The 14676-nt window shown below is 54.4% G+C and overlaps 1 protein-coding gene across 1 annotated transcript in view; it reads right to left on the bottom strand.

Annotated features, from left to right (window-relative positions):
* PDPK1 (3-phosphoinositide dependent protein kinase 1) overlaps positions 1-13104 on the bottom strand; it is a 31381-nt gene extending 18277 nt beyond the window's left edge. Inside the window, exons 1-5 of the mRNA XM_007939543.1 lie at positions 12850-13104; positions 9966-10008; positions 9590-9727; positions 5862-6006; positions 5127-5224 (exon numbers count right to left, since the gene is read on the bottom strand). Coding sequence (XP_007937734.1) covers positions 5127-5224; positions 5862-6006; positions 9590-9727; positions 9966-10008; positions 12850-13053 — 628 coding nt within the window. The 5' untranslated portion in view covers positions 13054-13104. The remainder of the gene's footprint in view (positions 1-5126; positions 5225-5861; positions 6007-9589; positions 9728-9965; positions 10009-12849) is intronic.
* Positions 13105-14676: the final 1572 nt, after the last annotated feature.

The following is a 14676-nucleotide window of genomic DNA, read 5'->3' as shown; positions in this document are numbered from 1 at the left end:
GTGAAGGACTCTGGACAAACTAGTAAGTGATGGGGGAAGCAGCATAAGAAGATGGAAGGGATACACCGAGTCACGCTACCGAAGAACTGGCCGATGCAGAAACAGTTCCCAGGTGGCATGTGATCAGGCACCACTGGTCCTGAAGAAAGAAGTCCAAGCTGCACTGAAGCAACTGGCAAAAAAAACCCCCAAAGTTCCAGGAATTGACAGAACATCCACTGAGATGTTTCAATAAACAGACGCAGCTAGGGAGGTGCTCACTCATTCATGCCGAGAAATGTGGAAGATGACCTGGCCAACCGACTGGAAGAGAGCCGCATTTGTACCCGTTCCAAAGCAAGTGATCCAATAGAACGCAGGTATTATCGAACAGTATCATTACTATCACACACAAATAAAATTATGCTGAAGGTAATTCGAAAACACTTGCAGCAGTATAGGGACAGGGAACTTCCAGAAATTCAACCCAGATTCAGCAGAGGATGTGGAATGAGGGATATCACTGCTGATGTCAGATGGATCTTGGTTGAAAGCAAAGAATACCAGAAACATGCTTACTTGTGTTTTATTGACTATGCAAAGGCATTTGACTGCGTGAATCATAAAAAATTATGGGTAACATTGTGAAGAATGAGAACATTAAAACATTTAATTGTGCTCATGAGGAACCTGCACATAAACCAAGAAGCATTCAAACAAAACAAGGGGACACTACATGGTTTAAAAACAGAAAAAGTATGCATCAGTTGTACCCTTTCACCATACTTACTCAAACTGTGTGCTGAGCAAATAATTTGAGGAACCAGACCATATAAAGAAGAATGTGGCATCAGGAGTGTAGGAAGACTCAGTTACAACCTGTGATACGCAGACGACACTAACTTGCTTGCTAGAAAGTGAGGATGACTTGAAGCACTGACTGATGACGATCACAGACTTAAGCTCTGCAGTATGCATTACCCCTCAACATAAAGAAAACAAAAGTCTCACAACGGGACCAATATGCAACATCATGATAAACGAAGAAAAGATACAAGTTGTCAGGAATTTCATTTTACTTGGATCCACAATCAATGCCCATGGAAGCAGCAGTCAAGAAATCAAACATCGTATTGCACTGAGCAAATCTGCTGCAAAAGACCTCTTTAAACCGTTCAAGAGCAAAGACGTCATTTTGAAGACTGAGGTGCACCTGAGCCAAAGCACAGTATCTAACAGCCTCCTATGCATGGGAGAGCTGGACAACAAGTAAGGGAGACCAGAGAGGAGCTGAAGCCTCTGACCTGACTGGAAATACCGTGGACTGCCAGGGAACCAATCTGTCTCGGATGCAGCGCAGCCAGAGGCTTCCTGGAAGAGAGAACGGTCAGACTTTGTCTCGTGTACTGTGGTCATGTTGTTACAAGGGATCAGCCCCTGGAGAAGGCTGTCGTGCGGTAAAATACGGGGTCAGCAAAACAGCGGGAGAGCCCCGGTGAGATGATGAACACAGCGACCGCGACAATGGGCTCGAGCACAGCAGCACTGAGAGGGCAGCACAGAGCGAGGCCTGCAGGGGTCGCTGCGCATCGGCCGACCAGACGGCACCTCACGGCAGTGGCACCTCATCGGCTGACCGGACGGCACCTCACGGCAGCGGCTCAGGTGCTGAGCATCCTCTCAGGTGCTCGCTGGGTATCTGTGCGTCGCTTCTGGAGAAATGTCTATTCAGGACCTCTGCCTGCTTTGTAATTGTCAGTCCTTTGCTGATTTGGTTGTAAGAGTTCTTTCCTGATTGTGGACACGAGTGCACTACCAGACATGTGAGCTCCAGGCTGCTCTCCACCTGAGCGGTCCACCTTGCCACTCCTTCATGGCCTCATTTGCAGCACAAACAACCAAGCTTTTAATTCTGACATTGTTTAATTTATCTGTTGTTTCTTCTACGGCTTGCCCTTCAGGTATTATGGCTACAAAACCGTCACCAAACTCACAGTCGTGAAGACTCACCTGTAATAACTTGACTGCTTACAGTCAGGTCTCTGGTCCATTTTAAGTTAACTTTTGTATATGGTGTGAGGTAGGGGTGAGCATTTTTTAAGGAATTGGTGGTCATGGGAAAATGCTGGTAAGCCAATCAATCCATGGTTTTCAAGTAGCAACAAAGAGGGAGGCAGGAAGCTCTCAGCCTGCTTCTGCTCTCCGGACAACACCATAGGGTAACCAGAGGGCTGACGAGGGGCAATTTCTCTTTAAGGAATCCCAGCCTAGGAGTGAAACTAGCGTCCGACCACGTCAGTCTCTACTGAACTAAAGCATGGAGGCAGCTGTGGCTGTGACGGCTTGCTGAGAGCTGCTGGAGGCTGGCTCTTGTGCATGGACAACACTCCAACGCAAGGCCCACCCGAATGGGACTGAGTGGCCAGAGCGAACTCCCAATTTATACAGATGACACAGAGGACCGAGGACTGTGTGGGATGACTGCACGGGGCGCACTCAGTGAGGGGTGGGAAACTCAACGGGACAAATGACCAGGTTCTTCAACAGACCTCAAGGGACAGAGTTCAGATCGAGAGAGTGGACACAATTTAACAGGCACACCAGCCAAGCTCAGAGCATGAACTTTGCATGGATCCCGATTCAAGTAAACTGTATTTAAGGGGGAAAAAAAAAAAAAAAGCATGGAGACCACCAGAAACTTAACACTGACTGAACTACTAGCTCTTATGCCAACTTTATGCATAAAAAGGGCACAGCCCTGCGGCTACGCTGCTGAAACAGACACACAGATGGAACATAACAGGCAAACAGAACAGCGGTGGAGCTGGGCTACAAGTACGGTTTCCATCTCTGACCATAAGCAGGAGCTCTGTGATTTTTCAAAACATCCCCCGCATACAAGCTACAGCTAAATGCATACGAGTCCTGAGACTAGAGTCTCCCATCATGGTGGGAGGAGTCATGGCTGAGATGGAGTCTAGACAGCCGCCCTCGCATCGTGCAAACTCAGGAAGCCCACCCCACTCATGCTCACTGCCATCAGACAGTGCCAGGCTAGTCTCCACAGGTAAGACGTGGAGCAGCCAACAAATAGTCCTGAGAAAACTTGGGGCCGGAGCTGTTTCCACAAGGCCTGCTGTCTCATAGGTGAAGCTGTCGACGTGAATGATATCCACACAGGCATGACCGCCTGACGGGAGACGAGTCCCCATAGCACTGAGTGGAGCTGATTGAGGCTTACTGGCATTTCACAACCCCAGGAGGACGGGCAGGTGGGCTGAGGAGGGAGCAGAGCCCAGCCAAGTCTGCACACTTGCAGCACCTGCTGCACCGCAAATGCCAAACAGCTCACATTCAAGCAGCCGCCTGAGCAAGACCCAGCCCACCAGCCTGACAACAGCTGTCCTGTAAAATTCTGCTCTCCACTCTCGCTCCGCACGGCATCACACATGAGAAGTTCATGCGAGCTGGACGCGTACCTTCCAGGCTTCTGAGTGGCCTCATGGCAGCTCCTGTGGCTCTGGCACCTCCCAGAACGCTGTCCATCCTCCAGGAGCATTGTCCGTCCTCCTGGAACGTTCTCCACTCTCCTGGAATGTTTCTCCACCCTCCCAGAACATTGTCCATCCTCCAGGAACATTGTCCATCCTTCCGGAACGTTGTCCATCCTGCAGGAGCATTGTCCGTCCTCCTGGAATGTTCTCCACCCTCCCGGAATGTTCTCCACCCTCCTGGAACATTGTCCGTCCTCCCGGAACGTTCTCCACCCTCCTGGAATGTTCTGCGCCCTCCCAGAACACTGTCCATCCTCCAGGAACGTTGTCCATCCTCCAGGAACGTTGTCCATCCTTCCGGAACATTGTCCATCCTGCAGGAGCATTGTCCGTCCTCCCGGAACGTCCTCCACCCTCCCAAAATGTTCTCCGTCCTCCGGGAACATTGTCCACCCTCCCAGAATGTTCTGCATCCTCCAAGAACGTTCTCCATCCTCCAGAAACGTTGTCCATCCTGCAGGAACATTGTCCATCCTCCCGGAACATTGTTCATCCTCCCGGAACATTGTTCATCCTCCAAGAACCTTCTCCATCCTCCAGGAACGTTGTCCATCCTCCAGGAATGTTGTTCATCCTCCAGGAACGTTGTCCATCCTCCCGGAACGTTTTCTACCCTCCGGAACGTTGTCCATCCTCCGGGAACGTTGTCCATCCTCCAGGAACATTGTCCATCCTCCCGGAACGTTCTCTACCCTCCCTGAACATTGTCCATCCTCCCGGAACGTTCTGGATCCTCCAAGAACGTTCTCCATCCTCCAGGAATGTTCACCATCCTCCCAGAACGTTCTCCAGTTTAGATGAACCGGTGCTGCTCCCTACTCACCACCCTGAACACTTGGACTCACTGGTCCAAATCAGTCTCTAATGTGTTCTCTCCCAGGCCCAGGGGTTTGGGGGTGGTACTGTATGCCCAGGTGCAGAGGGCCAGCCAGCACAGCAGTCTTGCAGCCACCTCAGCCAAGGGCTGCCCGGTGCTGTGCCGTTCCTCCCCAGCACCTGGCTTGTCCTGGACACCACTGACAGACTCAGCCAGCAGCTCCCAGCTTCCCTAAGCAGCACCATCAAGGGCTTCAGTTTCTACCCAAACATTAGAACCGTTCCCTAAAGTGAACGCACCATCTGTGCTTTTCATCCAGCAAACACCTGAAAGGCAGCCAGGACCTTGCACGGCTAGGACCATCCAAGTCACTCGTGGACTGTGTGTCTTAGGCAACACCTCCTTGGTGAGAGGTACACGCAGCTCACACTCACCGTGATGGTGCAGAATCGCACTAAATGAGCAACACTGGGCCCCCGACCTGTGCCACCACAGGGTGTGGAGTGCACTGGGTACCCCTGGGGCTAAGGGGCAGCACGCCCGAGTCCCCAGCCCCACACTGACCGGGAATGCCGTGGCATCCAGCCCCGCAGGGATCACCCCGGGGGTGCTCACAAGAACGAGAGAGAGCAGGACAGGGAGTGGGCGGGTGGTGCGCCAGGGCCGGCCTCCCCCAGGTAGCCCGCCCTCCGCTAGAGCAGCACAGCCTGTGCAGCCGGGACCCGAGGCGTCTGGCTGCCGCAGTGAGGGCCCGGCCGGAGTGCGGCCGCACGCACCTTGCTTGCTCTCGGGGGACAGCACTTTGGCGGTTCCAAAGTCCGTGATCTGGATGTGCATGTCCTCGTTTAGCAGAATGTTCTCTGGTTTGAGGTCCCTGAAAAGGCAGACGTCCGTATCAGAGGTGACGCCTTGGAGGCAGGCACACGGCCACCTGCTCTCAACACCACTGAACACCCCTCACCTTGACGAAGAACCGAGCCGCGGGCAAGGGCTGGTCTGGCGGCAAACCCAGCCCGAACAGGCACCAGCAAACCCAGAGGACTGTGCCGTCAGGCACCTCAGGACTCACACACGGCCGCTGACGGGCCACGGCCGCTGACGGGCCGAGGACTAGCACCTTCCACCCGCCAGGGCAGGAGTCTGCGTGCACTCCCAGTTAGACGTGACCGGAAGTGACGAGTCGCAGGTGAGACCACCACTGTCACCACCCCCGACGGCCCAGGAGCCGAGCGCTCAGCAGTGAGGCGCCGGGCCGTGCATCTGCACGTCTGCCGCCAGAGTCCCACCCCAGAGGGCCCCGCCCATGCGGCAAGCAGCCACGGGACGGCCACGGGCCCTGGCTCAGCGAGTGCCGGTGTGCAGGCGTGTCACTGCTAGCGGTCTGCCCGCGCGCCACCCCGGCCCGAGCACTACCTGTGGGTGACGCCCCCCCACGCCTGTCCCACCCCGGCCCGAGCACTACCTGTGGGTGACGCCCCCCCACGCCTGTCCCACCCCGGCCCGAGCACTACCTGTGGATGACGCCCTTGCCGTGAAGGTACTCCAAGGCGGACACGATCTCGGCTGTGTAAAAGCGAGTGCAGGTCTCGTCAAACGACCCGATTTTGCGGATGTACTTGAGGAGCTCTCCGTTTTTGGCGTAACTAAGGCCAAAGTCTGAACATTGCACGGTCAAGGAAGGACACAAACACAAGCCTTTAAAGCCAACCTCAAAGACAGAGTGTATGTGAACTGCTGCATGAGAGATGAATTTGCTCTGTAAGCTTTCACCCAAATCACAATAAAAATTTAAAAAACAAAACCAAACCCTCAATAGCCTTTAAAGAGAACTTTAGGTACCCACCTGTGGCCACAGAGCCCACCTCACTGAGCAGCATCCTGCCGTGGTCAGAACCGCCCGACACTGACTGCAACCCCCCCCCCCACGTAACAGCTCTCTCCCCACTTCTTCCCTACGCTGACTTCTTTCCTGTATCCTTTCTTATGCATTCCTGCCCCCCAAGCTATCTCCCTGTGCAAATACTGCCCTTCTGTTCCCCACGATGGATCATGGATCGTTCTAAGGAGTGTATCTGTCTGATGTAAATGTTCACCGTATATACGCCTGTCTGTTGCTTGGCTGGAAGCTACAGGAGTTCATTCGATTCCAGGCCTGAGGGGTGTCTAGAGGCCATGGTCTGAGGAGTTTCACCAGGCTCTATCAGATCAGTAAACCTGGTCATTTTTATGATTTTGAGTTTGGCTCCACATTGTTCTCCCACTCTATCCAGGACCTCCTGCACTGATGCCTTCCTGAGTGGTTGGCAGTGGTAGCTGGGCACCATCTAGTCTTCTGGTCTCATGGTCACGTAAACTGAGGTTCCCATGGACAACTATCCCTTGGACTAATTATTTCCACACATCTTTGGTTTTCATTTTTCTTTGTTCCAGACCAGGAGAGAGACCCATTGTTCCATCTAGATGGCCGCTTGTAAGCTTTTAAGACCCCAGTTGCTACTCACCAAAGAAGGATGTAGAACAATTTTTTTGTGTATTATGTTATGTCAGTTGAGCTTGATGTGCCCTGCGACCATGGTCCTGAGCCCCCCAGGTCCAATAACACTCCATCAGGGTGGCTGACTGTGGCTAAGAAGTTATCATAACTCTGCCCCATTACTACTACTTACGTGAACATCGTTACAGCACATACAAGTATGTACGCAGAAATACCACCTGCCAAACTTAAATATGGTCAGGGATATGTTCCCTTTTGCCTAGACATACCTGATGATTCAGCCTGTCCACCCATCCATCCACCAGTAAGCAGATCAATGCTTGCCGTCACCGACAACTCAGTACTGTGCAGGCAAAAGGGTTTGTCTTTGTTGTACCTCCCTTGTACCTCTCTGCCTTCCTCTTCCTCAGTGCCACTGCGCTGATCACACACTTTTGGTACACTGCCCTTCTCTTCACTCGAACCGATACTTGTCTCTACCTATTTAGCAGCGTTCCCTCCCCTCCCTTCCCACCCCACCCCTGGTAACCAACACAGAAAACTTCCTTCCATCTGTAATCCTCTCCTTGACCTTTTATAATAGTGAACTAACACAGTGCTTGTCCTTCTGTGATTGACTTACTTCACTCAGCATAATGTCCTCCAAGTTCATACACATTATGTGGTGTTTTGCAGATTCTACATTATTCTTTAGGGTTGCATAGTATTCCACTGTGTGTAAGTACCATAGTTGGGTTATCCGGTCATCTGTGGATAAGCACCTAGGTTGTTTCCCTCTCTTTGCTATTGTAAATAGTGCTGCAATGAACATGCGTGTACATGTATCTGTTTATGTCTTGGCTCTCACTTCTGCAGGATATATACCTAGTAATGGGATTGCTAGGTCAAATGGTATTTCTAATTCCAACATTTTAAGGAATCGCCATACTGCTTTCCACAGTGATTGAACCATTTTACAGTCCCACCAGCAGTACATGAGAGTCCCAATCACTCCACATCCTCGCCAGCATTTGTTATTTTCTGTCTTGTTGAACTTTGCTATTAGTGCTAGGGCAAGATGGTATCTCCTTGTTGTTTTGACTTGCATTTCTCTAATAGCCAATGATCACAAACATTTCTTCATGTGTCTGTTGGCCGCCTGAATATCTTCTTTGGTGAAGTGGTGTTCATGTCTTCTGTCCACTTTTTAATTGGAGTGTTTGTCTTTTCGTTGTTGAGGTGTTGGAGTTTTCTATAAATTTGAGAGGTAAGTCCCTTGTCAAGTAGGTCGTTGCTGAATGTCTGACCCAATCTGTAGGTCTCTTTTGACTCTCTTGGAGGAGACTTTGATCAGCTTCCAAACACAAATGCCTTCTCGGTCCATCCCTCCATCTGTGAGGCACTTGCCGGGGAGGGTGACAGGCACAGGAGTCCCTCCCAGGGTGTCAGCGTGTCACCACTTGGGTTATTACTAGTCTCCTTTTCCCAAAGGGGGTATACGGTCAGACAGGAAGTGGGTCCCATACAATGCTTCTCCTAGCACCTAACACCTGCATCCACTACAGGGCACCCCCCGGGCCCTCAGCCACCCAGGGTTCTGTGCTGCACAGATGCTCTGTGGCAGGAAGTGGCTGCCTAGCTGGGGTGCAGGAGGCCAGCATGTCCCCCTCCTCCAGCTGCAGGGATGTGGGGACGAGCCTGGGAGGGCACCAGAGAAGCAGGACACAGGCCCTGGACGGTCCACCTCTGGTCTTATCAGTGGGGCCTGCCTGGCCTCCACGCACTGTCTGCCTCATATACACCGGGGCCTGCCCGGGCCTCACGGGCGCTGTCTGCCCGGGCCTCGTGGGCGCTGGAGGAGAAGGGCACCCTGCCAACGGCTCTCCCCGTGTGTAAGCATAGCCCCTCTGCTGCGTGTCCTTGTCTCGGGGCGCCCTGTGGACCCCAGAGTGTCCCTGTGGGGGACGGAGTCTGAGCCCTTCCTGACCTGGGGGATCACAAATAGAGGGCAGCAGGCATCATTGGACAGGGCACCTGGACGCTCTCTCCACAGCACTGCGATGGCCGCCCATCCAGACAGGAAGGGGCACGATCACTCTGGCCAGTGCCGTGCTGCCGACCCCAAGGAAGCTGAGCTGGGGGCTGGACGAGTGGGCGCAGGAGGCACCCCAGAGCCACAGGGCCGGCAGGACACATCACTCCACACCGTCCCACGTCTGACAGCCAGAGTACACCCTGGGCTCAAGGAAGGTCCCAGGGAAGCACAGGGAGTGTGAGGACGTCCCTAGGGCAGAGACGGACCAAAGGACCAGAAGGAACAAGTGGGCAGAGGGAGCCAGGCTCCCAGGCGCAGAGGAGGGTTCAGTTCCCATGGCTTCCTTCTCACGCCCCAACTGCTCAACTGGGGACCAACCACGGTCAAGGTCTCCCTGGGGGCAAACCCCCACCCCCCTGGCCAGAGAGGTGCCCGCACCCCCTCCATGTGCCTCGCCTGCCCTGCCTGGCTCGAGCACAGGGCTTGACCCCTCCCAGACACGCCAAGAGTGATGCCCGCTGCCCGAGAGGTCCACCCACAGAAGTAGGAGCCACCGATGCCACTGTGGGAGCCCCTTGGAAGTCCCCAGGCTGAGGACAGAAGAGTCACGTTGTATTTCAAACAGGTCGTCCTTTTCCTGGACGGAGGAGGGGCTGCTTGGGAACACAGACCAGGGGTCCTGGTGCTAAAACATCACCGGGCCCGGGGCTCCCCGAGCGCATGAAGGATACACAGCTTCTCGTCGTCCTGGAAAGTGAAGTAGAGCTTGACGAAGAAGGGGTGGTCCAGGCGCGACATCACGTCCCGCTCCCTGGTCACGTACGGGACCTTGCTCTCCTTGATGATGTGCCGCTTCTCAAGGATCTTAACTGGAGAGAGAGGCCGGTTACCGCACCACCACCACCACACGCCAGGGCGCAGGCCGCACACACGGCCGTGCACAGGACGCGTGCACACTGCGGCCCTGGGCAACCTGCCCGTCTCCAGCAGCAGCCACGTGCTTGCCGCCGTCAACACAGACCCTCAGGCATGCCCCAGCCAGGCGGCACAGCCACGAGGTCACACTGCACCTGTCCCTTGACACAGGCTTGCAGGGGTGCCACTTACTTGCATACTCTCTTGAAGTTGCCAGTTCTCGGGCCAGGACGACCTGGTGGGAAGAGAAGGGCAGACGCCTTACTCTGAGGTTCCCCCCAGCCCCTGCCCCCGCTGGAGGTCGGCCGTCGTACGCACAGGCTCTGGTCCTCCGCTGAGGAACTCAGCCACGCGGCTGTTCTGGCCGCCACAGCAAGTGTTTGCCCAGGCTGAGTCTGCTACTGACAGTCCCCACGGGGCAGTGAGGGCAGGCTCAGAACCACCTCAGACTAACAGACCTTCGGGGTGGGGGAAGGAACAGCACGCCATGCGGGGCCTGGGACTGTCTTCCCTGAGGAACTTCAAGGCTGCCTGCTGGTGGGCGCTCACCGCATGACCCCACCTGAGCTCGGCTAGTCCATAAACCTCACCGCTTGCACCAGACAACACTCCGTGGTGACCACGAAGGGAACAGGAGGGTGCTCATGCGGGGGTACCTTCCCGGAGCCCCAACCAAGAGCAAGCCCCTCCCTAATCTCCTGAGGCCCACCCAGTCCCTCCAGGTAGCCGCCTGAGCCGCATGTTCAAATGCCTTGTGGAGACAGAAGAGGCCTCAACGCGGCCCCCCCGTGATGCGGCACTGCCACCACGTGGCACCCCTTCGTACGGAGAAGGCCTTCCCACACAAGCGGTCCTGGGCCACACAGGAGTTATTTGAGGTGACACAGCTGCTGACCCTAGAGGCACCCCCGCCTCTGGTCACCCGAAGAGGGACGGCCTACGGAGGCCGAGCAGCTGGGCCAAGTGTGCACCCCAATTCCAGGGCCCTCCAAGCCTCAGCAGAGGGCCTGGAGCAAGCACCGGGAAGAAGAGTGAGGGCACAAATGTGAGCTCGTGTGAATGAGCTCGGATCTCCCCAGAGGACTCTCCCCAACGGCCTCCCCGTCTGCAGGCTGTGTGTCCCTGCAAGGGGCCATGCCTTCAAGGAGCACAGACCAGCTCTGTACATAGCAGACGTGGACACAACCATGATGCTGGGGGCACCAGTGTTTCTCAGGGCCCTTTCTGAAGAGAACCCTCTGTTCCATCAACCCAACACTTCACAGGCAGACTTCCCTGAGGAGCGTTTCCTTGCAGAGAACAGGGCACGGTGCGTCCCATGTCATGTGGGCAGACAGAGGGTAGCGGACTGGCTGTCCTAACCATCCTCAGGGACTGCCAGTGGTGGCCAGGCCTCCAGGGCCATCCAGCACGGGGCTCTGCTAGCCAAGAGTCACCCCACTGGTGATGGTGGCCCATGCCCCTGAAATCCAACCCTCGGTGACTTCCACTCCAGGACTAAGGGGACATGCGGACACAGAGGTGCAGGCCTGCAGGGTCCCCAGGGCCCAGGAATGAGCCTGCATACACGGCTGCCCATGGCAACCCCAGCACGAGGCTCACAGGGCGCAGGGGCCAGAGAGGTGGCACCACCTTCTCCCTACTGTGGGGACTGAGGGACACCTTGTTTCCCAGTTGAGTGACATGCCCGGCAGAGCACAATGCCTCCTCCCACTGGATGCTGTGGCTGGGCAGGCCCCCCAGGCCTCCCACTGGATGTGGTGACCGTGGTGACCATGCGGACCAGAGTCTCCTGCCTAGGGGATCGGTGGGGCCTGCAGAGAGACTGGGCAGCAGCCTCATGGCTCCTGTGCTCTGTCACAAGGCCACCATCCTCTCAAAATTTAGACAAACTGAAAACAAAAACAAAACTCACTGCCGTTAAGCCCATTCCAACTCACCCTAATGCTAACCCTATACAGTGAAACTGCCCACAGGGTCTCCCAGGCTGTCAATCTTCACCAAAGCAAAGCCCAAACCACACCCACTGCCTGGAGTCCATTCTGACCCACAGCGCCCCTAGAGGACAGAGTGGAACTGCCCCACAGGGTCGCCAAGGCTGTCAATCTTCACAGAAGCCAAGCCCAAACCACACCCACTGCCAGCGCCCCTAGAGGACAGAATGGAACTGCACCACGGGGTTTCCAAGGCTGCCAATCTTTAAGGAAACAAAATACAAACCAAATCGTGAATTCAATTCCCACTCACAGAGCCCCTAGAGGACAGAGAAAACTGCCTCAGAAGGCGTCCACGGCTGTCAACCGTCAGGGAAGCATTAGGGAAGCAGACTGCCTCATCTTTCTCTCTGACTGGCTGGTGGGCTCAAACCGCTGGCCTGTTTGTGAATGGCCCAGTGCTCTGACCACCACGCACCAGAACTCCTAAATCCGAAGTCCAACAAGAGCAAAAACTGACGTTAAACAAGACTCCAGGAATGTAAGCATGCAACAATGTTGCCCTTCTTCCTTCTACGTGAAGCATTTCACAGATGCTAGAGGAAGAATAAACACAAATTTCAACCTGGAGGCTTCCTGGAGCTCAGGCTTTGGGTACCCCTGCAGTGGGCACAGCCTGGCCGTCCGCTGTGCGTGGCCCCAGCAGGTAGCAGCCACGTTCTAACTGACACAGGGTTGAGGGCCCAGGGGTGCTCGGGGTCCCCTGACAAAGACCCAAGGCTGTTCTTCTGCCTGTACTTGAAGGGTGCAGAGAGATGACTAAGTCATGGATGTCCCCACAAGGCTCTGCAGCAATAGCACGCTGGCGCTTTCCGTAGATGACGTGAAAACCAGGCACTGACTGCCAAAGGGGCTTGAGGACAAGCTGGGCCATGTGGAAAAGTCAGAGCCTAAAAGGAGTCAAGATTCGCTCCACACGGCTTCATCCGCGAGCCGCCGTACACGGCTTCACCAACAGGCAATGACTTTAACCAGCACGGCCTACGGGGCAGCAGCTGGGCTGGGGAACCCCTGGGGCTGGAGTCCCACCCTACCGGGGGGAGGGTCAGAGGGGCTGGGCGCCTCCAGGCCGGCAGACTCACCGTGGAGAAGGAGCCTTCCCCGAGGATCTTCCCAAACTTGAAGTCTTCGGGCCGCTTCTTGCGAGGCTGGGGCGGCGGGGCGGCCTGCAGAGTGCTGGGGCCTGGCCTGGGCTCACCCGCAGCGCCATCCATGCTGGGCCCCTGCCTGCTGCCGCTGCTGGGGACGGCAGGGGCGCCGCCGGCCTCCATCTGGCTCCTCACCATGGACGGGGGTGGGCAGGAGCAAACCACCACACTGGACTGGATGGGGACAGCGTCATACTGGGGGACACAAGGACAGGAAGGACCCCGTGTGGGATTCCAGTGCCAACACTGGTCAAACCAAGCCCTGGCCGCAAGCCACCCCCGCCCCCTGGCGTCAGCACCCAGCCGAGGGCTGTGCCCATTCTCCTCTTGCTCTCTTGTACTCACACCAGGCTCTGGCTCCTCCCACCAGTCGACTGTCCCATCCCACCCGTCTGCTGCAGCCGCCAGTCCAAGCCCCCAATGGACACCCGCTGCCCTGACCACGGCCTGCTCAGTGTTGGTCAGGACCCGCGCAAGGCCCTCTTTAGGGCCTGCAAGCCCATCATAACGCAACAGGATGGGACACAGTGGCCAGGAACAGGGACAGAGACAACGTAAAGGAAAGGGCAGTTCAAGAACTGGCCACGACACATCAAAATCCTACGAAAGAATGAAGAAAATCAAAGACACACAAAAATAGTCCAAGGCTTATCTCTAGAATTTATAGAACACTCCAACACCTCAATAACAAAAAGACAAACAATCCAATTAAAAAATGGGCAGAAGACATGAATAGACACTTCACCAAGGAGGATATTCAAGCAGCCAACAAACATATGAAGAAATGCTCACGATCATTAGCTATTAGAGAGATGCAAATCAAAACAACAACGAGATACCATCTTGCTCCAGCACTAGTAGCAAAGTTCAACAAGACAGAAAATAACAAATGCTGGCGAGGTTGTGGAGAGATTGGGACTCTCATACACTGCTGGTGGGACTGTAAAATGGTACAACCATTGTGGAAAGCAGTATGGCGATTCCTTCAGAAGTTGGAAATACAAATACCATTTGACCCAGCCATCCCATTACTAGGTATATACCCTAAAGAAGTGAGAGCCATAACAAGAACAGATATATGCACGCCGATGTTCATCGCAGCACTATTTACAATAGCCAAAACTTGGAAACAACCTAGATGTCCAACAACTGAGGAATGGATAACCAAACTTTGGTACATTCACACAATGGAATACTATGCAACGCTAAAGAATAATGTAGAATCTGCAGAACACCGCATAACGTGGATGAACTTGGAGGATATTATGCTGAGCGAAATAAGTCAGTCACAAAAGGACAAATATTGTATTAGTCCGTTATTGTGAAAGTTAAGGAAAAGTTTATATATTGGAGGACATTTTCTTTGTTGGTTACCAGGGGTGGGAGGGAAGGGGAGGGAATAGATAGAGATAAATATTGATTTGGGTGAAGAGAAGGGCAATGTACCAAATGTGAGTGACCAATATGGCAGCATTGAGGATGAGAAAGACAGAGAGAGTTACATGGGCAGTACAAACAACAAATATGAACCCCTTTGTAAATACAATACTGAGTTGTCAATGAAAGCAAACATGGGTATAGGGACGGATAGATGGGTGAACAAGCTAAACAATTATGTATGTCTAAATGGAGAGTGTATCCAAGATCATATACAGGGTTGGCAGACAATGGGCCTCTCGAAGAGTATGAAGGGATGGACACTGGGAGGAGGTAACTATGGGGAGGAAGTGGGAGGGGAGCTGCTGCATTGTAAATTTTGGT

Source organism: Orycteropus afer, unplaced genomic scaffold (genome assembly GCF_000298275.1).
Source record: "Orycteropus afer afer isolate SDZICR_OR568_19922 unplaced genomic scaffold, OryAfe1.0 scaffold00061, whole genome shotgun sequence".
In the NCBI taxonomy this organism is placed as follows: Eukaryota; Metazoa; Chordata; class Mammalia; order Tubulidentata; family Orycteropodidae; genus Orycteropus; species Orycteropus afer.
Note: the sequence above shows the minus strand (reverse complement) of the source record. Positions and strands in the feature narration are given on the sequence as shown.